Source organism: Carettochelys insculpta, chromosome 12 (genome assembly GCF_033958435.1).
Source record: "Carettochelys insculpta isolate YL-2023 chromosome 12, ASM3395843v1, whole genome shotgun sequence".
In the NCBI taxonomy this organism is placed as follows: Eukaryota; Metazoa; Chordata; order Testudines; family Carettochelyidae; genus Carettochelys; species Carettochelys insculpta.
Window position 1 is genome coordinate 26,457,546 of NC_134148.1, and position 27,520 is coordinate 26,485,065.

Here is a 27,520-nt window from a genome sequence, read left to right on the forward strand (position 1 = left end):
CTAAGATGGTAGAATCTCCATCATTGGAGATATTTTAGAACAGGCTGGATAAATATCTAACAGGGCTGATATAGATGGGGCTTGGTCCTGCCATGAGTGCAGAGAACTGGATTTGATGTCCTCGTGAGGTCCCTGCCAGTTCTAGTATTCTGTGATTCTATAACTAAAGGTGGAGCAGTGCAAAAGAAAAAGATGGGAGTTTGATGACAGCAATGGGCATAAAGTTCCTCTTCAGCCACCATTGTAAGCATACTTCTCTTTCTCTTTCCATATCATCTACTCCAAGAACCCACGTGGCACTGAGATTTGTTTACAGTTGTTGTTAAAAGGTCTGGTTTGGCACTGTCTATTTTTGCATCTGAACACACTGGGTTAGGTCTTCCCTGAGACTGTGTATTTTACTAGGTGTGATTAACTCACAGGTGTATTAAGAGACTGCAATACAATTATGACTTGCACCATATAGAAATAAGATTATGTGCAAAAAAACCAGAACAGTGGAAAGCTGTGGTAAGAAGATAATTGTTTTGAACAAATACTATTGTTTTCCTGAAAGGCCAGTCAGAAATTGGATACTAACACTCTTCTGGCTGGTTCTACAAGTCCTGCGAGAATCAGGCTATTCTTACCTCATCTCCTACAATGTAATCTGAGAAGAGGCTAAGGAACTCTGGACCATTCACATGGTTACCAGGCTTGTGAAAAGTCTCCCATGGTAATTGTGTGTTTAGCTCTATCTCAAAGGCAGGTGCAAACAAAGATGATGATTTAAAGAGACAAACCCTAATTTTGCTTTTGTTGTTGAGGGTGATATGCAAAGAAATATTGGTTCTTTGTCCTTTCTGTTTTTTTGCTGGATAACTACCAGTGGCCTGAAACAGGAGTGATGGACTAAGGGGTTTTACATGCATTGTTTAAAACAAAAACAAAACAAAACCTTGGAAACATCAGGATTGTCTAGTATAATGAACCCTGCTCTGGCCAGAGGAAAAGCTGGATGTGTCAGAAACTGTGTGTTGGAGGTTCTCACGCTTTAAAGAAATGGATGGAGGAGTGAAATCCTTAACAAACACTTCCTCATTCCAAAATGTTAGATAGCCATTGAAGTGTATGCTCGGCTAGACAGGGCATGAATTTCAAAACAAGGGGAAAAACGTTCTCTCTGAAAAAACTTTTTGTGCTTTCTTTATATATCACCAAAAGCAATCTCCACCAAAGGGCACGACTATCCTCTCCTTCCCACCCACTTCTACAGGAGCCACAAAAACTCCAAACAGCCAATAGAAGACAAATCAGAGAACGTTTTCCACATGACTTATTCTAAACTGACCTTCTGTTTGTTTGCCTTAGGGTTCCACAAAGGTTCACTGGGATCTCCCCAACATGGATCATGCTGGGATTCACCCTCCCATGTCCTCTGCAGCAAGATGCAGCATACAGGGAGAGGTGTGCAAATCAGGTAAGTGACGTTGCTCCACATACAAGGGTATCTGAAAAGCTTCTATTTTAGTCAATTATTAGACTAGAAATCCACAAGCTTACAGGTGTAGGGACAGCATCTTCAGCTCTGCCGTGTATAGCACCAAGCAAACTGGGCCAGATCTTCAGCACAGATCATTTCAAGACAGCCACACCTCACCTGCTGAGGCATGGGGGCATTTGACGGTAGGCTGGGCTTTGTCAGGGTGAGAGGGTACGCAGAGATCGAATGCTGTGTTCGCCAGTGATCCTGGCCCATGGAGTGGCTGCTTAGGATCTGTCATCGACAGAAATAAACTAGAGCAGCCTTGGGGCTGCTCTAACTTGATCGGGGGATATTTCGACTCCAGGCAGCCTCCATGATAAAGGAAATAGAAAGGCGGTATAAAGGTACATACTCTGACTCTTTGGGTCAACAAGAGTTAATCTGACACACTTGAATATCTAACCCGGTGTCAATGCTCTTTTGGTTACATAATGATAATTGCCATGATACATATGAAATGGGGGCGAGGGACTTTATTTCATGTTCTAAAGACCACATGATTATCTGGGGAGTAGAAACCTGTACATGTGGCACAAAAGAGACCATGTATGTGGTTAGAACTGCTTTTGGGGGTTCGGGTCATTGAAGACAGGTGGGAGAAAACTCAATTTCCCCAATTACCTTCTTCCTTTTCCCAGAATCTTTCCTCTCTCACTCTATAGTAAGTGCATATCTGGTAGCTCTGAAACATCATGGCTTGTTATCTTTTAACATGGTGTCCAAATCTCAAACCCTCTTCTTCTTTCTTGTAAACATCCCTTGTCAAACATTAGATCAAAACAGGATGTTTTTGCTAAGGCTGTGCAGCTAATAGACATTGCATATGCAAATATGACTTGAATTTACCAGAGGCAGCTCATAAAGAATAAAGAAGCCAAAAGAGTGAGCCTCTGTGTAATGTTCACTTAGTATATGATGAAATTATGGTGATTTGTGTTAGATAAGTCTTGGGTTACCCGATTTCCAAATGTTTCTTTTATACCTGGAACTGGCACTCCATACACCATCACTTCTTGGACAAAGCTGATCAATCCTAAAATATCTGCAACTTCAGTCGTAGCCACGTTTTCCCCTTTCCATCTGGAAAACATACAGTAGCAAACAAGTATCATCCTTGCGGATCAACAATAGCTTTGTCATGGGCTTTGCCATTGCTCTTTCACTTTGGGGTCAAAGTGCACGTTCCCTTTGGCATGTGGGACTTGGTTTGATGACCCACCTGTTGAGGTACATGGAACCTGTGGAGAGTGCCAGAGAGTTCAAGGAAGGGTTCTTGTTCTATCAGTAACCCAATGTATTGCCCTCTGATTTTATTTTGCCAACCACCAACAGGCCTGCCAAGGAGGGCAGGGGGGAAGCAAAATGGGCAACTGCCCTAGGGCTGGTGTTTCAAACAGGCACGAAGCTCCATCTGCTGCCACCGCTGCTTTGCCAGCAGTGGTGTCTGGAGCTCCAGGTCCCTTTGAAGTGCCACAGCAGTGCTGTTCCTCATGGCTGGAGGGGGGATGGCGCACAGTGCCACACTCTAGGCGGTGCGAAAGGCTGACAGCTCTAGGCCTCACCCCTTTTAGCCTTGGTGGAGCTGAGCTCCCTCCCACATGCCCCAGGGCCTGAGGCGGCTGTTGGTCCTGCTGACCATCAACACATTACTGGGATCCCTAAACACCCTCTGCCCAGCTCTTTTATTTTGGGTCTTAGTGGCTTACAACAAGAGAGGGGAGTCCCAGGCTGACACCAACAGCTTGAGAGAAACGTATTTTGAAGTCTTGTTCTCTGGTTACGCAGGTGGTGAAGGAAAGGGATTTTACCTCCTCCAGAGCACCTGGGCAGCGATGGTCCCTCTTTTCTGTTCCGACATGTGTGGAATAATTTTTAATATGCACCAAGGCATGTGTGAATGTGCACCACCAGCAGAAAGAAAATGCAGCTGTGGGCATGCTGTTAATCAACTGGGCAGCATTCAATCTTTCCTGAGTGGCTGGACAAACACCCGGATTACCGGGAATGTTGCTGGGTAACATCATGCTGTAAAACCACACCTGCTGCTGGGGGTAGACAGCATGGTGAAGCTGTGCTTCCTCCACCTGACAGCATGGATGAGTGTCACTGTCAAATTTTGCAATGTTCCTTCGAGGATAAAACCTCTTGAATCATTGACGGGGTTGCTGAACAAGGTGGGGAGAGGTCTGGCCACAATTTCAGAGCCGGACCCTAGTCCTTTCCACATAGTGAAGGCACTTACAACCCACTAGGCTTACTGTCACTGGAGACTCCCGACACTGACCTCTGAGAAGGCAAGGTACCAGTTTTCCATACTGAAGCTGTTCTATAGCTCAGAAAACCTTTTGGCAAATCAGAAGATTGCATCTAACTCTCCCTTCCTGGAGGTAGGTTTTTGAGACAAACTCTGGGAGTGTCTGCAGCCTTCCAAATCCTCAGTCACTTGAGCCCCAGGAAAAGGAATTAAGTCTTGTAGGGTCCTAATTTTTCTCACCTTTGAAGTGAGACAAGTGACTGCTCTTCCTCAATCATTGAGACCCCCTGCAGGAAAGAACTGAGACAGAATTAACACCTTCTTCTGTCTTAAGCAACTTAATAAACTCACCGGAATGTGTCTCCAACTCTGTCATGAAAGTAGATGAAATTCTCCTGGTCAACCATTAAAAGGTCACCACTATTATAATATAAATCCCCTTTCTCAAAGACATCTGTTAGTTTTTTCTTCTCTGTCTGGCTCTTTGCTCCTGCGTAGCCACTAAATGGAGAAAATTGTGTGATTTTGCAGATCAACAGCCCCGCTTCACCTGTGTAAGAGGGGAAGAAAAGGTCTGTCATATAGTTGCAAGCCACCACCTCAACTGATGACACTATATAAGTGATTTTAAATGATATGATAGTAGTGGTGGTGATTGTAGGTGTTACAGAATCATTTTAGTCTTCTTTCATAATCACCTGCCCTTAAAATTAGTGGTGTAACTCTGCGCTTTCAATACCAAGGGCTTTCAGGAATACAGCGGATATTACAAGTTACATACCACTACCAAGCTGAATGCTATTGGGTAGGAACACAAAGTCCTTGATTTAGGCTGAGATTTGCAAAGCCTCTTAAGTATTTGGATGCCCAATTTCCATTAAAATTAATTGAAATTGAGTGTAGAGATTCCCTGCTTTGAAATATCTCAGCCTATATAGGGCTTGATCCTACCTGGGGATAAGCAGGGTGACTCCGTGAAGCAGAGCACTTGTATTACACTTCCTGACACGCCAGGCTACTCACAGACTATTCTGGGTGCACTCCGGGCTTGCTCACTCAGCCACCCCAAAATCAGCACAAAGGCCTGTGAGGGGAGAGTGGATGTAAGGACTCAGCCTACTGGCTTCAAATGCAGAATGCACCAAACCCTGCTTAGCACATTGAGAGCTTCAGAGCATTGCTCTCTAGACCAGGAGTAGCTGCAGTTATGGGTGACTTGTGCCAGGTGGTGGCAGTGTGACATTTGGAAGGGGTCGGTATGCCCTCTACTTTCAGCAGGAAGGTAGGGCCCTGTGTGGGTGCCATGCTCAGGGGTGTATTTTATCCATACTGTGAACAAAATCAATTTCAGCTGCACACAGGCTTCTCCAGCCTGCTCTCTGTCTTGGGATTCAGGGTAGATTTCCAGTTTATCCATTTTATGGCTTCAGCACCTGTAGGTTACAGAGTTTGTTTCTCTGGTGCCTGATGATCGTTCATAACCAAATACTAGAAACTGCCCCTGACCCAATGGCTAAAACTGAAACCTCCTCTGATACCGACATTGACACACAATGTGTGCTCTCTCCTTCTTGCCAGCCCATGACGTGGGGTTGGTGTTGAAGCGGGAGATGCACCATCAGGCAGATCCTCAGCTCGTGTAAATTGTCACTGCGCCACTGATTTTAGTAGCATGTGTCATTTTACGCTGGTAAAGGATCCACCCCATATGTATAGTGGGAGTATTCACTTCTGCTCCACCTCCCAGCCCCTTCACATCCCTCCCTCACACAAATATGGATCTGGCTTTTTGCAGTCCAGAGGCCAAATCCTGCTCTCAGATACACTAATGCAATTCCGCTGACTTCAGTGGTGTCGCATTCATGTAAATGCAAGGGGCCTCAGCGTTGAGGTTTTGAGCAGCTCCATGTGTGAGGCTGAAAAGCACAGACAGGGAGACGAAACTAGGAAAAAAAATACAACTACATGAATCCCATACATAAAATCAATGGGTGTATGGAGTGTTCAGTTTGAACTCAGCATTGCATTCCAGTTCTAAGATCAGCCTCCACATGAACATGCTTAATACATGTCAAGTATCCAAGCAGTTGCCTCACTTTTATAGCTGCATTTTTCTTTAGTAACGATGAAGTGTTTAATCCACAGGGGCATAGATTTTATTGACAAGTAATTTTGCAAATGCTTCTTTGGAGGAAGGTTAAGTAAATTTATCAGACAAAAACAAGATGGCTCAGGTTGAAAGTCAAGCTTTGTGCTCTCTAAAGATTGCTAACTTGAAGATAAAAATGTTATAGCACCCACACCGAAAAAAGATTGCAAACACATTGAAGGCAGATGGAATTATTAAAACAACCCGGAACATACACATTTATTTGATCTGGCATTATCCCTTGTCATTCCTTGAAGCTGCAAACCAGATCCCATCCCCACAGCAAAAATTTTTCTAACTTGAGTTTAAAAGTTAGAGATCATCCAAAAGCTATCCTAAATGATCTTTCCCAGAAGACAGGCCTAGTAACTTTAATGAATTAAATTTCCTTGTGATTTTTTTAAAGGAGTAAACATTGGTACCTTTGGGAACTCTTATGCAATGTCCATTTTCATCTCGGACTGGCTCATCTTTCTCTACGTCGTATTTAATCAGCTCATAGCGCATAATTTTCTAGTGAAATTTACAAAATATACATACACATGAATATCTGAATTGAATGTTCAATGTAGTCTACATATTAAAGTATTGCTTTAACAGCTGCTAGGCTAACTTCAAAATATTTCAGACATATGCTCCATGTCCAAATGCTCTTTTGTCCGAAGCGCTGGCAACAGTACAGGGCTCCCAGGGCACGTTTACATTGCAATAAAATATCGGTGGCTGGATCAGGTGAGCTGATTGGGTATGCAGGGCTCCATCTATGGGGCTGTAAAACTACAGTGAAAAGTGTCAGGGTTCAGATGTAGGCTAGAGCCCAGCCTCTAAGATCCACACACCTTTGGGGGGGGCTGAGAGCCCAGAGTCCAACCCAAACCAAAGCGTTTACACTGTAATTTAAGGCTACATCTACTCTAGCCTGGAAGATACCCTCAGAGTTGATCTTTCGGGGTTTGATTTCACATGTCTAGCATCGACATGCAAAAATCGACCTCTCAGGGGTCAGAGGTGATGCATGTACTCCTTGTAAGATGCGAGGGGTAAGGGAGGTCGAAGGGAGAAACTCCCGTTGACCTTCTCCTGTATAGACAGACAAGTTAGCCAAGTGCAGATGTGCTGATTTTAGTTATGCACCTGCTTATCTGTGGTCAACTTTCTTAGTCTAGTGTAGACATTGTCTTATAGACTGGCAGCCTGAGCCCTTCACACCCACATCAGCTGACGTGGTCCAGCTGCAGGTGTTTTATTGCAATGTAGGCACACCTACTGAGATGGTGGCAGTTATGGTGGTGTCTAGTGTGGGAGAGATGTAAAATAAAGATGGGGTGGGCAAGGATCTCTACCCTGGGTACAGCAGCGCAAGCTTCAGCTGAGCATAGGGCTATGCATTTGCCACTGGGGGCCCATGTGAGCCATTGGCAATGAGTTGATTGCTCCCGCTTGAAGGACAGAAGGCCAGCACTGATGTTATTTCACTTTACCTTATGGAAGTAGTTCATTCTCCCCACTGCACCAATTTTTTCAGTGTAGTTAAGAAAGCCAATGTTTCCTTCAGTTGCAGCATAGAATTCAAATATATGGATGTCTCCAAATCTTCTGATCAATTCCCTCCAAACATCAGCCCTTAACCCGTTGCCTATGGCCATCCTTACTGTGTGATCACGATCGTTGTCTTTCTGGAAACGAAAAACCCAACAAACACAGCTTGAATAGACAAATAAGCTTAAAGAAAACATTTGTCTGCAAACATAAAACACTTATTGCAACAGAATATGTGCAGACATTGTTCCACCTACATGTGCAGTTATGTTACACAGAAATGGTCTGATACTTACCCTGTGTAATACTGGAGACAGGAGAAGGAATGTTACAGCCAGCCTTAGGCTGAATATCTGTCTTCAGCTGAAATCACTCGCAAAAATGGGGGCTGAACCAGGAGAATGAAATTCACAACCTGCAGAGGGTCACCATGTTCCACTTCAGCCTGTTTTGCATACAAGACTTGAAATGACCATCTGCTTGGGTTGAATTTCAACCTTAGTGAAGTCTGCGATTTAGGTTACCTCTGTACTAGGCAAAGTAAGTTGACTGCAGATACTCAATTCTAGCTACGGCAATTGCAAAGCTAGAATCAATGTACCTTCACACAGCTTACTTGGCCACCCCTAACTGAAGAAAGCTGACTCCTCATGTCTTGCGAGGAGTACAGGGGTTGACTGCAATCCCTGAGAGGTTGATTTCGTGCATCCCTACCAGATGCACGAAATTGAACCCTGGAAGACCCTAAGCAGGTTGATCTTCTGGGCTGGTGTAGACTTAGCCTCAGAGGTAAAAATGGACAGATCTTCAAATGCACTATATTTAAAAAGACAGGAGGGGAAGCTGCCTTGATACTGAAGTCTTTACTTAGGCAATATGCAAGCTTGTGCGAGGAGTGCAGGACCAAGCCCATTAAAATTCGAGTATTATCATTTCAATTTTTAATATGCTGCCATAAATATGCTCTTCACAAAGCAAATAAATACAGAGATGACAAGGTTGAAGGTGACAGTAAGTGCAGCTGGTTGCTTAGATGAGGAGTTGTTCTTATTTATTTACTTCCATCCATTGAAAGAAGAGAACCGAATCTGACTGTACGTATTGTCTGCAATATGCCATCAATTCGAATGGGCTTGAGGAAACAGTGAATGGGAGCAACAGTACTCTGGGGATTTGCTCTTCCAGATCTCCCGAATGTCTGAGGAGAATTTGCTCCTCATAGTTATGTACCTTAATATTCAACAGCATTTCAGGGCCCTATGAGAGAGCTTTTTAAAAATGATACATGTTGCCTTATTAACCTGAACTGCCTTCACAGATGGGCCACACGGGAAGCTGCTGCTTTGGGAGGCAAACTTCCAGCCTGTGGCACTGTCCAAAATCTACCTCAGCCGAGGCCACGCCCCCTCCTGGCTGTCTCCTTCCTCTCTTCCTTTCCACCATTCCTTTCCAGACAAATCTCTGACCCCAAATACAGCAGATGATATTTGGAAAAACAAACAAACCAGCCTTACTTTTTAACATTTTATTTCTAACGCAAATGGAGCATGTTGTCCACTGCCTGCCAGACTGTGAAGACTGGGCATGTAGAACATATTTAATTAAAAGCATTACATTTTGTAATAAATAAATGTCAGTCACAGGTTTTTCAATGTACCCTGAAATTTGTCAGTGATTTATCTGCAAAAATGTAGTAAGGGCAAGTCAGCTGTCCTGCTGAATACAATATTAAATATTATAGAGTAAATGATGCAGCCCTTCTCTATTTTACATGTTCTTAATTAGTATTTCTAAGCTGATTTTATATTTGAATTGTACGCTTAAGCCTTCATAAAGTAATCGTTCCAGATTACTACATATTTAACGCACTGAAGCAAAAACACTATTTTAAATTAATCAGTCAGTGTGGTTCAGTGTGTTCACGATAAAGTTCATTGCTTTTAGTAAAAGGGAACATTAATTTATTTTGTGTGATCTCCATAACAATGGGCATGTTTGTGAAATTTCACGTGCTTGTTAAAATATATATTTCCAAATATTTTAGATATAACAAAGGTTTTTATATCTTACTAAGGTACTTAATTTTGGTGAAGCGTTCTCTTATAACTAGTTCATGAAACAGATGTGAAGAAAGGAAAACTCATTTGTCTAGTTATCTGGAAAAAGCGGGTGCTGTCCCTTTAAGGTCTCTCCAACTGCAGAATGAAGACAGAAAGATTACAGCAGCAAGGATAGACAGAAAGGACAGGATGACTTTGGAAGCAAGTATTTTGTACAATAAAATTAAATGGTGTATTTTAGATACAGTTGGTCTTCTGAAGAATTTATTTGAAGAAACCATGTCTGAAGATCCAAGCAATTAGGCAAAAGATGAATACCTAGGTTATGCATCTAAAAATCTGAGAGGATTTTTAGAGATGTGATTTTATAATCTTCAGCAACAAAGTAATGAACCATTTTAAAAAACCCTGAAAAACACCTGGGTCAACTACTGCAGGCTCACAGAGCTCATGCTACAGGACTCAAACCAGCAGTGTGGACGTTCCCATTTGAATGGCTGGAGTTCAGTTTTTGATATCCCACCGCCAGGTTTCAGAGCCTGGGTTACCGCTTGATCCCAAATGTTTATATTACTTATTTTTAACCCTATAGCATAAGCCCAACTCAGCTGACTTGGACTCAAAGGCTGTATCTACCCTTAGGGTGCAGCCAGGCCCACCAACAGGGGAGGGCAATGGGGGCAGTTGCCCCGTGGCCCAGTGATATAAAAGGGCCTGGAGCTCCCAGCTGCCACTGCTGCTACTGCAGTAGCGTCTAGAGCTCCATTCCTCTTCAACAGCTGCCAGAGTGCTGCACAACAGGAAGTGTTGATGGATGGCGGCCAGCACGCTGCAGTCTGCATGGTGCTGTAGGTTGGCTGCCCAGCCCCGCCCCTTCGACAAGCATGGAGCAGGTCCCTCTCCTGCCTTTCCCAGAAGCCTAGCAAGGCTGTTGGCACAGCTGTACCAATGCAGCTGCCCCACTGTCCAATCACTTGTGTAGCCGCTCTGTGCCAATGGGTGAGAGCTCACCGATGCACATTATTAAACCACCTTTGAGTGGTACTAGAACACCTCCCTCTGTCAGCACTGCCCACACAGGCACATCTGACAGTGCCATCTATGTCATTCAGAGGGGTGTATTTTCATACCTTTGAGCAACATCAGTTATACTGACCAAAGTGCACGTGGCCTCTGATTCGCTGCCACAGGGTTCTAATTTACCTTCCAGTGCTGATGTGCCATTAGATAGTGAAAAATGAATGTGGGGACAGAGAATCTGGTCCCTGGGTTAACCTGCAGAACATTTGAGGCTCATTGGAGTCTGCTAAAATATTAGGAGCATTACATAGGAAATCCAGACAATATTTATAATCCGTTTGCAAAAATTTCTGGTGCACAGAAGCCGCCATTACCTGTGGCACATTGCAGAGGTACCGAAGCACCTCCCCGATATACTGGATGACTGTCACTTTGTATTTCCTGCAGTCATCCCAAAATTGGCTGGCTGAAAATTTGGAGCGTAGAACAAAGGTTGCACCTAAATAAAAAAGCAAAAGGGAATAATAGAATTGGGCTGTAACCAGGGTACAATTTCCTCCGTTGTTTCGATGAATGCAGGAAACATGGGAGGATGACAGGTTACGTAAGTTCATTTTAAAAGTGTGCAACCCTTTCCTAAAATAAATGCAGGTGCAAGCTGTGGTCAGGAAGTAACATTATCCACTAATTCTGTCCACCGGAAAATATTTTATAGTTTTATAGTGGATGAACTCTGTGACATTCTGTACCATTTCACCTCTGTAGTAGTTCTGCACAGGAGGAACGGCAAGTGGTAGATAGTACAGGTGCATGCAGTATCGTTGGTCATTGGGGTTTCACTATTGTTCATCAATGTTTTCTGCCTCACTGTGGGCCAGGGACTGTATGTAACTTGAGGGAGAGGGTTACCTGAGCTCTTCCTGATGTACCAGAAACTAAACAAGGCCTCTAGGTGTGCAGGATGATGATGGCAACTTGTTCTCACCGTAAACACCTCCTTAGAGGTACTATCCTAGGGAGGTTTGCCTCGACTGTTTCCATCAGGGTGTTCCAAAGACCAGAGGAAAAAGACTGGGATTTTGGTATAGAAAGGCTGAGTCTGAAGGACTTGCTTTTTGATAAAGCAAACAGACCAGACCTTATCTCCAGCTCCGAGGTGGTGAGTTGTATCGGGTTGTGGTGCCCAAGCTCCACCAACGTGAGGGTCCTGGGAGCTGAGCTCCACTGATGTCAGGGCTGGGTCTCTCTCCCGGCCTCGCCTGCTGGTGCCACCCCTCAAGCATCCCTGCTGGCTGCCTCTCCTCGGAGACCTGACTCACACCCTACCCTTCCTGCAGCAGGCAGCTCTGTTTGGAGTGCTCTCCCTTGCTGGCCCCTGTACTGCAGCGTGGCTTTAGCAAGCAGCGACAGCAGCAGGTTGTTGGCTGCGTTTGCTGAGGGAGGAGTGGAGAAGGCACACAGCATTCCCCCACCCACCTTGAATGGAGTCCTTCCTGCCTAGGACTTGCGTGAGTGTGTGTGGTTCCAGGAGTGGGGAAAAGAGAAAAAGGAGGAGAGAGGTGAGACTGGGGGGGCTTAGCCCCATCTCTTGCCATACCTCAAACCTCTCATCTACCCCGAGAGCTTACACCCCAACCCTCTGCCCTTGAGCCCCTCCCACACCTCAAACCCCTCATCCACTGTCACACCCCAGAGACAGAGTCCTCATGCCCCCCAACCTTAAAAGGCAGGATTTGGATCTGCTCTGGGCACCATCAAAAACTATACAAACCTATCACCTCTGCCCAACAGAAGCCGTGATCCTTGTGCACTTTGGCTTACAAGGGCCTCATTAGACAAGCTTTAGGCCTGTATAGAGGAGCTTTTATTATTTTTTATGCTCTCTCTGTAATGCTTTTGCCCGTAGAATAAATGCATGTTGCTTTGTGAGGGCTGGTCAGTAATGGCTACGCACACTTGTAACCCCTGGAAAAAAGTTAACACAAAGGCTGGATCCTGGTTGTTTTGGGAAAATCTCATTGAAGTGCAGAGCAATGTTCCCTTGAATCTTTTCTATCCATTTGCATATTTTTCCCTCTGCGTGTGGAATAATCTTTTTGTATACTGAGGCACATACAAATGTGCACCCTCAGTAGAAACAACAAACCTAGCTGTGGGGGGGCTCTGCTAATCAGCTGGGTGGCACTGGAATCTTTCCTGAGTGGCTGCACGAGCACCCAGCGTACAGGCAACACTGGAACACAGAGACTGCAAGGCTACGGTTATACTTGCAAGTTTTGCCAGCAAAACCCCGGTTTTGTCTACAAAACTTGTGGAGTGTGCACACACAAAATGCATTTTGTCACCAGTGTCTCAAGAAAACACAGCACGTTCGCCGGCAGCGTTCTGCCTCAAAGCTTTGAGTCAGAATGCTGCTGTCGACAGATTCTCTTGACAAAAAAGATGTGTAAACGCCCCCAGGGGGCCCCTCTCAAGTGTCAGGGTATCTGCAACAACAGGCAGCCCTTTCTGCTCTGCTGCTGGGTCCCTGTTTTGTTGCGAGAGCAGCCAGCCAGTCCGGCTGCTGTCGACAGAGCAGAGCGGTCTCCCAATTGGCTTTTATGTGTGGCTGCACTCTGTCAACAGAAGTTTTGTTGGGAAAACCCTTCCAACAGTGACTTCTGTTGACAGAGAGCTGTAATGCAAGTGTGAACCCTTCAGTTTGAAGGAAGAATGATGCAGGTCTCTGTCCAAGAGAGGCGATGGCTAAGAAGCCTTCAGGGGAGAACAGGAGTGGAGTTAAAGGTGCAGTTAACCCTGAAACTGTGACACCGCCATGGAGGCTATAGAGACGGCTCCAGGGATAAATTCTGCTGTTTCGTTCCATGAACAGAGTAACTCATTTACCTTGTAAGGTGCATTGTACCTTGTATGATGCATCCATGAAATCCCACCAGGAGGGCAGCACTGTGATACAGTGGCAGGGCATTATACACAATGTCCTCAGAGGTCACGCCACTGGCAAGGAACAAACCACAAGCTAACAGTATGCGTTCATGGTTAATCACTGCAGCCTTTGGAAGACCTATGTAAAGACAGGAGAAAAGACGTTCTGTCCCGTATGATTGTACACCTAGGGAGCAAGTTTCGTAAGAGTTTGTTTACAATTGCTCTAAGTCCAAATACTAAAATGCCTGAACTTGAATGTCTATTATGAAATGAAGATATTACTCTAAAAGATATCACAGAAACTTGAAACAACCATCAGTGGGACATGGTAATACCAGGATGTGAAATGCCACAGTAGGCTGGCATTGCACTAGGTAGAGTTGCACTGTATGGCATGTCTAAACAGGCGCTTCGCCCAGCGCTGCTGTCGGCAGTACTATGCTAATGAGGTTTCTAGAAACTGCAAATAGTTGCCCATTTGCAAACTCACATGGCAATTTTGCTGTGGGCAGAGAGGGGTGCCAGCAATACACAGTTCAGGCATAACGGACTGGCAACAGGGGGCTTTAGCCAGCAGAGGCATGTCCACATGGCCTGTGAGGGGGGGAGCGGTAGGTAGTCTGTTGTGTCCGATGATGACGTCTTGAGCTTGCACAAGCTCATCGGTTGTGGACTCGCATGTGGCTGAGGAGTCGAAGCTTTGAACGGCATGGGTGTTCACAGAGGGGGCAAGGAAATTGTTCTGGCTCTGTTAAGCTACGTCTACACGGGGATGCTACATCAAAATAGCTTATTTCGATGTAGCGAAATCGAAATAAGCTATTTCGATGAATAGCATTTACACGTCCTCCAGGGCTGGTGCCGTCGACGTTCAACATCGACGTTGGGCAGCACTACATCGAAGTAGGCGCTGCAGGGGAGCGTCTACACACCAAAGCAGCCCACATCGAAATAAGGGTGCCAGGAACAGCTGCAGACAAGGTCACAGGGTGGACTAGCACTTCCGGGGCAACAGCAAGCCGCTCCCTTAAAGGGCCCCTCCCAGACACACTTGCACTAAACAGCACAAGATACACAGAGCCGACAACTGGTTGCAGACCCTGTGCATGCAGCATGGATCCCCAGCTGCAGCAGCAGCAGCCAGAAGCCCTGGGCTAAGGGCTGCTGCACATGGTGACCATAGAGCCCCGCAGGGGCTGGAGAGAGCGTCTCTCAACCCCTCAGCTGATGGCCACCACGATGGACCCCGCTATTTCGATGTTGCAGGAGGCGGATCGTCTACACGTGCCCTACTTCGATGTTGAATGTCTAAGGAGGGCACTATTGCCATCTCCTGTTGGGGATAGCGACTTCGATGTCTCGCCGCCTTACGTCAATTTCAACTTCGAAATAGCTCTCGCCACGTGTAGACATGGCGGACGCTATTTCGAAGTTGGCACGGCTACTTTGAAGTAGCCGGCTCGTGTAGATGCGGCTTTAGTGTGGCTGCTGCTGTTGCTTTCTTCCTCTCACGAGCATCAATGAAGTGTACACGTTGCTGCTCTTCAAAGTTGTCATACCTGTGTCGTACGAGAGTACGCCAGCCTGTTCGGTCTTTTGCATGCTGCTCTAGCTGATTTGGTTTTAAACCAGCATGAGCCATGTTGGCCTTCACGCAGTCTTTATACCTCTTGCGAGGCCTACCTTGGTTCCTTTTGCCCTGGTAGAGTTTACCGTAGAGGAGTTGCTTAGGGATTCTTAAACTCCTCCATTCGTATGACGTGCCCTATACTGTTGGTGTAATCCCCACACTTGCGTGTGGTTCACTCCAGCACCTCCCCCCCGCTGACAGTGAAATCTAACACGGCTATGGTAATTAGCCACGTGAGTTTGCAAGTGGGCAACTATTTACATTTTCTAGAAACCTCATTAGAATAGCACTGCTGGCAGCTGTGCTGTGCTCAGAGTCCATTTAGACGTGGCCTGCGTGAAAGAAAGCTTAAAGTCAAACAGAGTAAAATATAGTGACAGAGAGATAGCCATGTTAGTCTGTATTCTATCAAAACAAAAGGAATCAAGTAGTACTTTTGCACTTATTTTGTTAGTCTTTAAAGTGCTACTTGACTGCTTTTTTGTTTTGAGAGTAAAATATAGCATAGTTAGGCTTATTTAAGATACAGTTTGATTCACATGAAACTTGCAAAACATTTACATCTAAAAGTGCTCACAATTGTTGATGGGCACCATAACCTTGAATCAGCTAAAAAGTAGTCCGATATAGTCCTACATGTTACTTTTTTCTTTGAATCCCTATGCGAATTTTGGAGATTTTGCAGTCACCTCTGCAAATTTTTTCTAGAAGTTCTTCTGCACCACATTGATGTCTCAATTGATCCTCACAACAAAGGGAAACTAACTGCAAAAGAGTGCTTTCAAATACTCAAAGGGTAAAAGAACTTGAGAAAACATATTTTTCTATAAGCTCTTTCATTTCCAGAAATCTTATGTTTCCTTGTACCCATACAGGTTAAAAAAAAGACAAAGTTGAAGATGATTTGTAAGAATTACTTAGCAGGAAAGAAAGAAAATTAAAATCTCATTCTAACCACTTCTTCCCAACCCAGAGATGCAATGTTTGTCACATAACCCCATTTACTTCACCTGTAGTCCCAGATGTATAAATATACATAGCAGGAATTTTACAAGTGACATTTGATCTCCACGACTGTGGAACAGGCTCATCTGAAACCGCTTCCAAGTTGTCAATGAAGCTGTCAACTCCTTCTGTATCAGATGTCTTACTGAGGTAGAAGACTCTCACATTTTCTTCTTTCAGGGCTGGCAATATTTCTTCAACAGCTGCTTTCAGTTCTTATGGAGCAAAGAAAATATAAAATAATTCAAATAAAGTTTTGCACTGCCAAATTTGCATCCTAAGTTTTGCCTTGGGAGATTTTGTATTTAATTGCCCCCAGGACTGATTCATGCCTGCGTCAGTTCAGTACTGAGGCCGTGGCTATACTGCAGTGGCTACAGCAACACAGCTGCAAGGCTGCAGTTGTGCTGCAGTGATGCCATAACACAGATGCTTTCTACACCAACAAAGTGGTTTTCCCTTGAGATAAAAACTCCAGCTGTTCGAGAGGCCTAGCTGCTACTACAGTGATGCTTAGATCATACGAGATCCGTCCCGTTCCCTGCGCAATGTCGTTAAATCAACCTAATGACATTGTGCAAGGCACACCACTTTTCACAGCCCTGACCAATATAGCTTGGACTGCCTGCAAATTTAGGCACAGACTAAGTTTGAGAAAAATCACTTTTTACTTCCCTCCTCCTGGGTGTGACTCAACCAGCAGCAGAAGTTAGCTCACCACTGAGAGGCACAGGCCTTGCAAGAACCAGGGAGTAAAAACACACCCAGACATGCTTCCTCCTGTCCGTTGCCTTCAGGAACACGATCCCCAAGGTAGCGGAGGAACTTGCAGCCAGTCTAGGCAGCTCTGTGTCTGCTGAAAGTGTTCCAGAGGGAACTTTGCAGCCTCTCTGTGACAGCTTTGTGCAAGATAAAGGATGAACAAAATGGCCACTGCAGGATGGTGAATTTCCTTCTCTAAGGGAAACATTTCACCAGGGCAGAGTTCCTGCGCCAGGCCTATTGTTCCACTTACATGCTACCCATCCTGTGTACAAGGTTGAATTTCATGCATGGTGAGTATGAATGCAAAAAAAGAAAAAGGGGAAGTTTATAATAAAAGAGATCCTGTACAAGAAATGACAGAACATGAGCTCTCTGTGTACAGCAGGGCATTTGCAATTTCTCACTTGCTCTATTAGAAAAATAAGAGTATCTGCTTTTGCTGGTAAAGTCACCAGTGGCTTGGTTGGCTTCTTGAAACTGAAAGTCCTCCTTGAAACAGTGAAGGAAAACCAGAAAAGAGCGCCTACTTTTCCATAACGTTTTGTGGAATCTGATAAGCGCACTGCAAAGCCAACAAAAAGACCTTTCAAATGAGGGGTGTGGTAATTCCCCCGTCATTTAGCAAATTCAGATAACTTTACATTGGACCCTCATCACCAATTTTACTCACACAGCTACTGCTTCAGGTTTCCATTCTCAATCAGCTTGAAGCAGTGGGGAGAGGAGCAGGAAGCCCAGATCCACATTGTAGAAAGAATAATTGATGGATATCAAACTGTAAAGCTCACATACAAATCACAGCAGGTGAAACTCACAGCCATAGACAACTTGGGCTTGATTTACTTGCATAACCACTCCCACTGAAGTCTATTCAATGGGAGTTTCGTGTGAGTAAGGGGGAGGAAGGTTGGGTCTAGGTACATGCTATCAAACTGGCTGATGTGCAGAGAGACATGAACCAGATTCTCAGCTGTTGTAAACTGTCTTAGCTCCATTGACTTCAATGGATATCTTGAGGGCTGCACTGGAGGGTCAAGCCAGCTCCAGGATGAGGGGGGCTGAAACAAATAATTTTGATGAAACTACATTAACTTACACCAGCTAGCATGTTTTACAGCACAAAATATATTTTTAAATGTCTGAACAACACCCTGACACGCTATCCAGTTCAATGTTTAAAGGTAACTGATGTAATGCTTCAACTTTTGTATTACTAGAACAAAAACATGAGAGATTACTTCTATGAGAGTGTGTCAATATAAATGAGTCAATATTCTCTGTAGGAGGCTGACTCAATATCCCAGGGACTGCACTCTCCACTTAAAGGACCTAATTTAGACACAAGCCATTTCCCAGAGGTTCATGTTATTTGCAAGAGTCCTTCCCCTCTTCATGCTATTGTAGAATCATGGAACACTATAACTGGAAGGGACCTCGAGAGGTCATCAAGTCCAAGCACCGTTTATAGTCTCTAGACCATTCCCGATAACCTCCTGACAACCTCTGTAGGCAATTTCTTCCAATGTTTAACCACCCTGATGGTTAAGAAGTTTTTCCTAGTGTCCAGCTTACACCTCCCTTGCTGCAGTTTAAGCCACGTGTTGCATAAGCTGGCTGGGTGCATTTTTCTTGTGTAGAAATGTCCTCAAAAGAGTTGGAACTGTTCCCAATATGCAACCTACTGTTGGATTCAGCAACCCGACCTGCTGCAGCCCAAAACAAACAGATCTACCGCTCATTTTGAATTTAGAATTTGGGATGAAAAATTGCTATTACTGAAACCAATAGTTCTTGTGTGGTTGCTTGTTGATATTCTTGTGAATGGTATTTATAAATAGACTGTCTCCTCTGGTTAAGTTCGCCCCACTAGCAGAAAAGCTACTCCCAAATACAGAAAGTTGCAGGGCCATCTGTGTGGTGCCCCAATACCTCTGTTGCAAGTATGGTTCTCTGCCAGCAAGACTCCACTGGAGCTAGACTGTCAGGCTATCTCTACACATCAGCATTATTTCAAAATAGTGCATCCACACACAAAATACATATTTCAGAATAGAGCATCCAGACACAATAGAGCCTATTTCAGATTAGAGCCCTCGGATGCACAACCTCTTATTTCAAATAGTCCCTATTCTCAAATATCCAATTCAGAATAGGCACTATTCCTCGTGGAATAAAGTTTACCAAAGGTGAAATAAGCCAATCACTGTTTGGAAATTATTTCAAAATACCACGTGTGTTGTGTAGACACTTGCAAAGTTATTTCAGAACAGCGGCCATTATTACGAAATGACTTTGCTATGTGGACACACCCCCAAGAATGACCCTAGGCCTCCCTGTCCCATTTAAACTGAAAATGATTAGTGTGGCTTCAGGCTGTATTAACTTTATTGGATGTTTTCTGCAAGACTGGATGTGAGAACCATGTGTATTCAGGTGGCCTGTGACTTCTGTTCCTGCCTACCCTCACTCTATCCCCTCCTTATCCACTGACCCTGGACTGCCTGGGGAACTGAGTTTGGTGATGGGGAGGGGAATGTTCTGCAGAGCTATCTGAACCCCCTTTCTCCATGGAGGGTCTAATATAAGAACCCACGCCCCCATGTAGATTTAAGGAGCCATAGTCTGGTGCATTTAAATACAATGCACTCTATTCGTGTTTATAACTGAATCAGCAGAAACCTGTTAACACTAGCCATACAAGTAAATAACAACGATCACATGAAACCGTATGCGATCTTCTGAGATTTACTTTTGACTTAGGGTAGCACAAAAATGTAGAGTGAAGATCAAAACTCAAACCAGGGAAGAAAAAATAATGTTTAGTAGCGGGGAAAGCTGTCCTTTTTTGTCCTTTCCTTGTTTAATTTAATGATTAGTGACTAGTATAGATAAGGTTGGAAATTATTTCGTTACTGACACACTATTTTCAACCATTCAACTTCACAATTTTTTCTCATTTTGGGTTGAAATTTCCTGTGTTTGGTTTTTCCCCAGAGCTGAATAGTTTTTTGGAAAAGTACTTTTTCCTATCCTAAACACTAGCTTCCTCACCCCTACCCCCGATAAGTTAAAATTGATTAGTTATGCAAGTTCAAACACAGCATGGAATGTGTTCCCCCTGAGGTGTAGTTCTTATGCTGTTCTGAGAAAGATTTGGGTTTGAGTTCATAAAAGTTAGGAGCATTTAAACATCTGCACAGAAAAGGCGTCTCCTTGCAAATATTAATGCACATGCTGTATCTTCATACATGTGAGTAGTCTCATTGAAATCCCATTTATAAAATTAATCATGTATGCAAAAGTTGGCAAAACTGGGGCTAGAATAAGGAGCTGCAGTTTGACCTCATGGACGAAGCACTGGTCTTGTGACTCAGACCTGGTATCTATTCCTGGTGCTGCTTCTGTCCTGTTAGGTAACCATGGGAAGCCATTTCACTGCTCTGTGCCTCAGTTTCCCCATTGGTTAAAACAATGGATGACTATTACTTCCAAGGTAAATTGCACCAAGATCTACTGACACAACGTTCTCCGTAAGTGTTCAGTATTATTGGTAGTTAACAGGCACCAGTTAGCAAAATGCCCATTCGCTAATTACCTTGTCTCAGTTTTTCCATTTTGTTTTTTCTTTATTTTTACATGTAAACATGCACTGAAGTCTTGACAGGATCAGGACCTTGTAATGCAGCTCAAAAAAAATCTCAGACTAGTTTCAGTCCATCTGCAATAAAACCACACTATCTTCTCATTATCTAAACTATCCAGGTATCCCTAACGTTGATTTATTTCTGATTTTCCCCTGTAAGTCCTATTTCTGTATGCTCTATTTCAACGAAGCTAAGCACAGAGGGTTCAGACATAGGTGGTGGAGTGGAGCAGAGCCGGCAAGGAGGTTGATCCGGCTCCCATTGCCATGGTGAGCACAGGGGTCGGGGAGACAACTCCTGCTGCCACCCCAGGCTAGGTTTCCCCATTATGTAATCTCCCAGGCTGCACTGGACCCTGCGGCTAACACGGAAGACTACCCTGTCCTGGCCACTCTAGGATCCCTTTCCCCAAAGCACTGGTCACACAGACCATGGAATGATCCCAGAATAATTCCTAGAGCAGGTCTTTCAGAAAAACATCCAGTCTTAATTTAAAATTGGTCTACGCAGAGACTGCCCCGTGACCTTTGATAAACAGTTCCACTGATTAACTACCCTCACCATCAAAAACTTACTCATTTTCAGTCTGCATTCCTGTAGCTTCAACTTCCAGCCCTTACCTGGTGTGTTCCATCTTTGTCTGCAAATTAAATCAACTGTATGTTTATATCCCACGCCTGGCTCTTTGACAAAAACCTTCAGCTGTATGGCACAGATCCTACAACCTGTAGGCAGACCTCTGCCTCTGCCCACCTGAACTCCAACTAATGACAGTGGGGGACCACCTAGACAGTCAAGTTCAGGAAGAAGGTTTAAGGCCCTAAGTTTGCTGTTAATGGGGCTACTCACAAAGTGTAAAGTTAACTGTGTGCATGGGTAGGACTAAGACCTTACTGACTGCATCTTGTACATCTGCACTTGCTGACTATTGGCATAGCCCATTTCTCAGAAACTTCTGGCCAAGGCATCTCCCTGGCCATGCCTCCCCAAAGCTGTGGGAGCAGCGTTCACACAAGGCATACAAAAAACCTTGCACAAGACTCAGCTGACTATGTGCACTGTTTTTTGAGTTGGTGACCTTTGTCCAGCATCAACCTCCTCTTTCGTCCCTGTTTCTGGTTCCAAGTAACTGACCCTGGGGAGACCAAGTCTTGAGGAAGAAGTTGTAACGGAGATGACTGGAGGTGTTAACCCTCCTCCTCAACCTGCTCCCCGGAGACTGTCCCACATTCCTGGGTGCCCTCAACCCAGGGGACTGTCCCCATTCCAGGCCACCTTCCCTGTCCCCCATCCCGGGCAGCTCGGGGCGGAGCAGCCTGACCACCGGAGGGTCTCACCTGGGGCTGCCAGCAGCACCTTGGCCCTGCTGCAGCGGAAGCAGTGCAGCAGGGACTTGGCCCTGATGTTACAGTTGAGGCAGGCCATGGCACAGCCCAGCTTGGCCAAGCCCAGCCAGACCCAGATGTAGGCCGGCTGGTTGCCCATGAAGAGGGCTACGCAGGTCCCTGGCTGCAGCCCGAGGTGTTCACGCAGCGCCCGGGCCACCTGGCTGCTCCGCTTGTCCACCTGCTCGTAGGTGTGCACCTCCTCCCCGAAGAGCAGCAGGGGCTTGCGCGGCGCCCGGCGCGCCCGCTGCAGAAACACCTCCAGGATGGTGTGCGGGGGCGTCCGCGTCGCGTACCACCGCGTCTGCCGCGCCGCCCGCGCCAGGCGGAGGAAGAAGCGCAGGTCGCGCAGGAAGTAGGGGCAGGCGACGCGGAGCAGCAGCGGCAGGAGCAGCAGCGCACCGAGCGCGGTGTACAAGCTGGAGAGCATGAGCGGGCCGGGCAGGGCCTAGCGCAGGGGCCGCGGGGGCGCACGGAGCGCGCTGGGTGGCGGGACGCGGCGCTGCGGCTCGGCTGCTGGCACTGCACCGGCGGGCTCTGCCGCTGCCTCCGCCTTGGCCCGCGGCGCCCGAGCGGGGATGGGCCTAGAGGCAGCAGGGGCGGGGGCAGGAATCGCCTCCGGGAGGAGTCAGGGCCAGGTACCAGCCCCCTGCGGCCGGGTGGCTGTGGAGACGGGGCGGGGCTGGGCTGGGCTGGGCTGGGAGCGCTCGGGATCAGCTGGACAAGCGCCGTCTCCCTCCTCCCTTAACCCCAGTGCGCCGGGCCCCGGGTGGCCTCCTGCCCAGGCGCCTCGAGGCCCCAGCCGCGGCCCGGCAGCCCAAGGGCAGGTGAGGGGTGTGGGAAGCCCGGCGGATCTCGCCCCGTGTCTTTGGGGTTCCCCTCCCGGGGCAGGGGCGTTTCCCACCAGGGCCGCTGGAACAGTTTGGATGGTGGGGTGCTGGGGGCCATTGCACTGCACTGCAGAGCCTGTGTCAGGGAGGGGAACCCCCGGCCCAGGGTCTGGGTCTGGAACGTGGCTTGCCTGGATTCAGGCTCATGGTCCCCATCATCCAAAGCAGCAACGGTGGCAGCTGGAGTTCTGGGCCCCTTTGGAATGCCAGGCCTGAGGGTATCTGCCCCCTGCACCCCCAGATGGTGATTTTGCCTCCTGCACCCTTCTTCCCACCCAAACCCCGCACCCCCGCCTGCTCCTCCACCTCCTGCTGCTCACAAGCCCAACCCAGCCTACTCCTGCACCCCCTCCTGCCCAGACCACTCACCTTCCACTCACACTTACACCCCACTCCTGCCCAGATTGCCCACCTGCAGCCTGCTCCTGAACCCCATCCCACCTAGACCCCTCCAGTCCCCAGCCTGCTTCTGCCCTCTCCTTCTTGCCCAGGCCCCACACCCCAAGCCCACTTCCTGGCAGCCTCCCCCACATTGAACATATTTGGCCCCACCCCAGATCATAGAGGGGCCCACAGAATGTACTAGCTCTGCCCCTGCCAGGCTCTGGGGTTGGCATGTGAGAGGGCTGAAGTAAGTGTCTCTCTCTCATTTTGTGTGTTTTTCAGTCGGGGGCCATGTCCATGAGTTTTTTTGTTTGCTTGGGGAGGGGGGGGTTTGCTTCTCACGTGTGTGGCCCCAGACTGATTTTTTTGTGGGTCCATGGCCCCCAAAGGTTCCCCAGCCCTGCTGTGTATAATGGAAACCACTTCAGTTCAGGCGATTCTGTTGCACAGACACCCCTCCAGCCCTGGTTCCAGCATTTATGTCTCACCCACAGGTTCTCTGGCTCCAATGCAGACAGGATGGTAAAGCTTGTTACAGCTGATGGAAACAGTGATTTGTGTGAAGGATTTCCGTATCTGTCTGATTTCAATAGCAGCAATGGCACAGCATAAGTATGAGTCAATAGTGTGATGCTGTGGCAAAAAAAAGCAAACATGATTCTGGGGTGCATTAACAGGAGTGTTGTAAGCAAGACACGAGAGGTCGTTCTTCTGCTCTACTCTGTGCTGATTAGGCCTCAAATGGAGTATTGTGTCCAATCGTGGGCACCGCATTTCAAGAAAGATGTGGAGAAACGGGAGAAGGTCCGGAGAAGAGCAACAAGAACGATTAAAGGTCTAGAGAAGACAAGCTGTGAGGGAAGACTGCAAGAACTGGGCTTGTTATTTTAGAAAAGAGAAGACTGAGAGGGGACATGACAGCAGTTTACAAATACCTACAAGGAGAAGGAACAAAAATTGTTCTGCTTGGCCTGTGGGGATACGACAAGAAGCAAGGGGCTTAAATTACAGCGTGGGAGGTTTAAGTTTGACCTTAGGAAAAACGTCTTAGCTGTCAGAGTGTTTAAACACTGGAATAACCCACCTAGGGTTCTTCGTATTTCATTGTGAAGGCAAAGCTTGAGTACTGACCATCACACAAAAGACAATGAGATAAGGCCTGTGGGAAAGTCTATAAAGACAATGATGACTTGTCGATAAGGGGAATTCACTAGGCACTGAGTGGAAGCCCACTAGCTAGACTACAGGACATCAGCCGCAGCAATAGTGTACGCACAAGACAGCTGTGCCCTCTCTCAGTTCACATTATTGTGTAGATGTGATGGGGGATTGGTGTACATGCCTTTCTGGGTGACTGTCCCCTGGTTCCTTGTTTGAGTGCTGAACTGTGTGCATTCTGGAATTTTTCTTGCTATGCAATATATGTAGTAGAGACAGAAGGCTAGTCTATGCTAGGGAAGTAAGTCCATTTCAGTTATGCAATTCTAGCTGTGGCAATTGCGTAGCTAGAATCAAGGTATGGGAGATCAACTTACCTGACAGTTCTAACTAAGGAAGGGTCAATGGGCACATTTCTTCTGCTGACCTCCCTTACTCCACACAATACGGTGGAGTAGAGGGGTCAACTGCTGACCCCAGAAAGATCGATTTTGTGTATCTTTACCAGGTTCAGAAAGTCAAGCTCCGGAAAATCAACCCTGACCAGGTCGATCTTCCTGGCAGTATAGATATGCCCACAGAGTCTGAGATAATTGTGCCACCCCACAGCCTTCATTAGCGTTACTCCTGATTTGCGCTCATGTCAGAATCAGGGCTAGAGCTCCAGCCATGTTACTTGATTCATTTCAGGCCTTGCTGCTGATTTGTTTAGCGTGACGAGATCCGGTTCACAATGGTTATCAGAACATTGATAAGCATGATAGTGTGAGGCCGCAGGAGGGGGCAAAGTGAAGGACTGGAGAAGGCATTGTGTTTTTCGGTGTACTTACAGAGTACAGGATTCTGGGATGTGAATGGATATTCTGAATTGCTCCAACTCCATAATTAAGCTCTTGCTTTTGGAGCACTGTCTAAAGTGTGTACAATGCAGGAGCTCCCACAACCCCAAAGGAAAAGTGCTAAGTCAATTCATTCAGCCTGTCAGCTGTGCACAGGTATATAGGAAGGGCCACTCCCATGCACAGGCAACCTGAAGTTAGCTCTGTTCTTTACAGAGAGTAGTAACCAGCTGGTGGAAAGCAGAATGTGTCTTCCAGCTAATTCATTGGTATATCCACCAAGAAGCTCCCAGATAACTGTATGAATAGTGAGGTGACCATCCAGTCCCATATTAGGTGGGACGGTCCCATATTTGGAACACCAAAAAGGCGTCTTGATTTATTTTTTAAGAGACAAATTGTCCCGTATTTGGGCCCTGCCCCCTGGCCCTCCACCTTTCCCGCCAGCAGCTGCGCTTCCCCCAGCCTTGGGAGAGCGCTGGTAGTGGCAGCTCCCTCAGGGGCAGGGCCAGCTTCTGCCACTTTCCTGGGGCTCCCAGGGAGTGTCAGCAGCTGTCGCCTCCTTCCTGGCTCCCTGGGGCTTGACAGAGCTGGGAGCAGCTGCACCTCTCCCCGTATCTCCCTGTCGCGTATTTGGGACAGGGGGATATGGTCACCCTAATGAATAGTTACAGGAGTGCATGACCATACTGGCACAGGCTACAATTTCTGGAGCTGCGTGTGTGTGAAGGAAATTCCAGCGCTTACTTCAGGTCAGATTTTGGTGAGGAATACAGTAGGGTCTCGGGGTATGGGAGGGTTCCGTCTCATGCAGCCTCGTGTAATGCGGATTTTGCACCAGTTGGGGTCTGGCTTTTTGCCCGGCAGAGCACACGTTCTGCAGCTGGGGAAACAGCGGAAAGGTAGAATTCTGGGGTTGGGGGGCAGTTGGGGAGGGTTAAGCCTGGCAGTGGGTTGGGGCTGTGGGAGGTGGGGGGATAAGGCTGGGGTGGGTGAGGGCTGCAGGAGGGAGGGTGTGGAGTTAAACTGGAGCTCTGTGCGGGGTGGTGAGTCAGAACCCTTCTCAGGTGGTGAGCCAGGTCGCGGTCGGAGGTCGAACCGGAGCCAGAGCCAGGTGTGGGTGGTGAGAGGGCAGGGGGGGTGAACTGGGGGTGGGGTGGGTGTTTGTATTGGAGCTGCGTGTGGGAGTTTAAACTGGGGTGGGAGGATGGAAACGGGGCCACGTGCGAGAGGTTTGAATTGGAGCTGCACATGGGGGGTTTAAGCCGGGGCGGGGATTGGAGGGTGAACCGGAGCCACACGTGACAGGTGGGGAGCCAGAGCCAGAGGTGGACGTGGCAGGTGAGCTAGAGCCACGTGGGGGGTGAGCCGGCAGGGGTGGAACTGGGGCTGGGAGGGGTTGAACCAGAGCCGTGCGCGGGGGATTTAAACCAGGGCAGGAGTATGGAAAGAGGGCCGCATGCGAGGGGTTTGAATTGGATCCACGCGTGGGGGATTTAAACTGGGGCAGGGGGGTGGCCCAGAGGCAGAGGTGTGGGTGGCAGGTGAGCCAGAGCCACGTGTGGGCGGTGAGCTGGCAGGGGGTGTTGAACAGGGACCAGGGAAATTGTCGGAGTCGCGCCTGAGTGGTGGTGAGCTAGAGCCAGAGGCAGGGGTGGGGAGTGAGCAGGAGCTATGTGTGGGTGGTGAGTGGAGCTGGTGGGGGGGTGTGGGTGGTGCTGAGCCTGGGCTGTGCAGAGCCGGTTGGGGGGAGGGAGTTAAGCGCAACTGGAAATCACGCAACAGAGCTTACAATGGGAATCGGGGTCAGTTGCTAAGAGCGGGGTCCTGTACTCTGAATTTGCATACTTTGAGACCTTACTGTACTGGTAAATAATAACCTGTACCTGAGGCCGTTGAGTTGACTGTCTGATTCCCAGTAAATCCTAGAGGCTCTGTAGATATGAAATCAGTGGTGGTTAAAGCATAAGATTGAGCTAATACTATGAAAACTGACACCTTCGTCATGGAGCCCAGGTGGTGCGTGGGAAGCAGTTTTGAGGCCTTCTCTGTTCTTTTAAAACTTACTTTCTGTTGCAAAAACTGAATTCGGTCGCCAGTTGTTTTTCACTGGAAAATGGGAAATGAGGCAGTATCTAGTCCACGCGTGATTTTGGGAAAGGCAGCCGGAGTCAGGGGAGAAGGGTTCCATTCCAGTGGGGTTCCCTCTAATCTTTTCTATCGATGTGCAGCTTTTCTTCCACCCATGTGTGGAATACTTTTGATGTGCACCAAAGCAGGTGTGAATGTGCACCCCCTGTGGAAACAAAAAAAACCTACCATGGAGTGCTCTGCTCAGCATTTCC

At 47.0% G+C, this 27,520-nt stretch overlaps 1 protein-coding gene across 3 annotated transcripts in view; it reads right to left on the bottom strand.

Annotated features, from left to right (window-relative positions):
* Window positions 1-27,197, bottom strand: part of SLC27A2 (solute carrier family 27 member 2) — a 32,461-nt gene extending 5,264 nt beyond the window's left edge. Inside the window, exons 1-8 of one of the 3 annotated variants that reach the window (XM_075007076.1) lie at window positions 21,857-22,466; window positions 16,116-16,325; window positions 13,453-13,611; window positions 10,922-11,046; window positions 7,410-7,604; window positions 6,351-6,441; window positions 4,131-4,329; window positions 2,508-2,605 (exon numbers count right to left, since the gene is read on the bottom strand). In XM_075007076.1, coding sequence (XP_074863177.1) covers window positions 2,508-2,605; window positions 4,131-4,329; window positions 6,351-6,441; window positions 7,410-7,604; window positions 10,922-11,046; window positions 13,453-13,611; window positions 16,116-16,325; window positions 21,857-22,334 — 1,555 coding nt within the window. In that variant the 5' untranslated portion in view covers window positions 22,335-22,466. Of the gene's footprint in view, window positions 1-2,507; window positions 2,606-4,130; window positions 4,330-6,350; window positions 6,442-7,409; window positions 7,605-10,921; window positions 11,047-13,452; window positions 13,612-16,115; window positions 16,326-21,094; window positions 21,115-21,856; window positions 22,467-27,061 lie in introns of those variants that run through there. The other 2 variants (XM_075007078.1, XM_075007079.1) reach the window with 2 other exon arrangements.
* Between the last annotated feature and the right edge of the window lie 323 nt (window positions 27,198-27,520).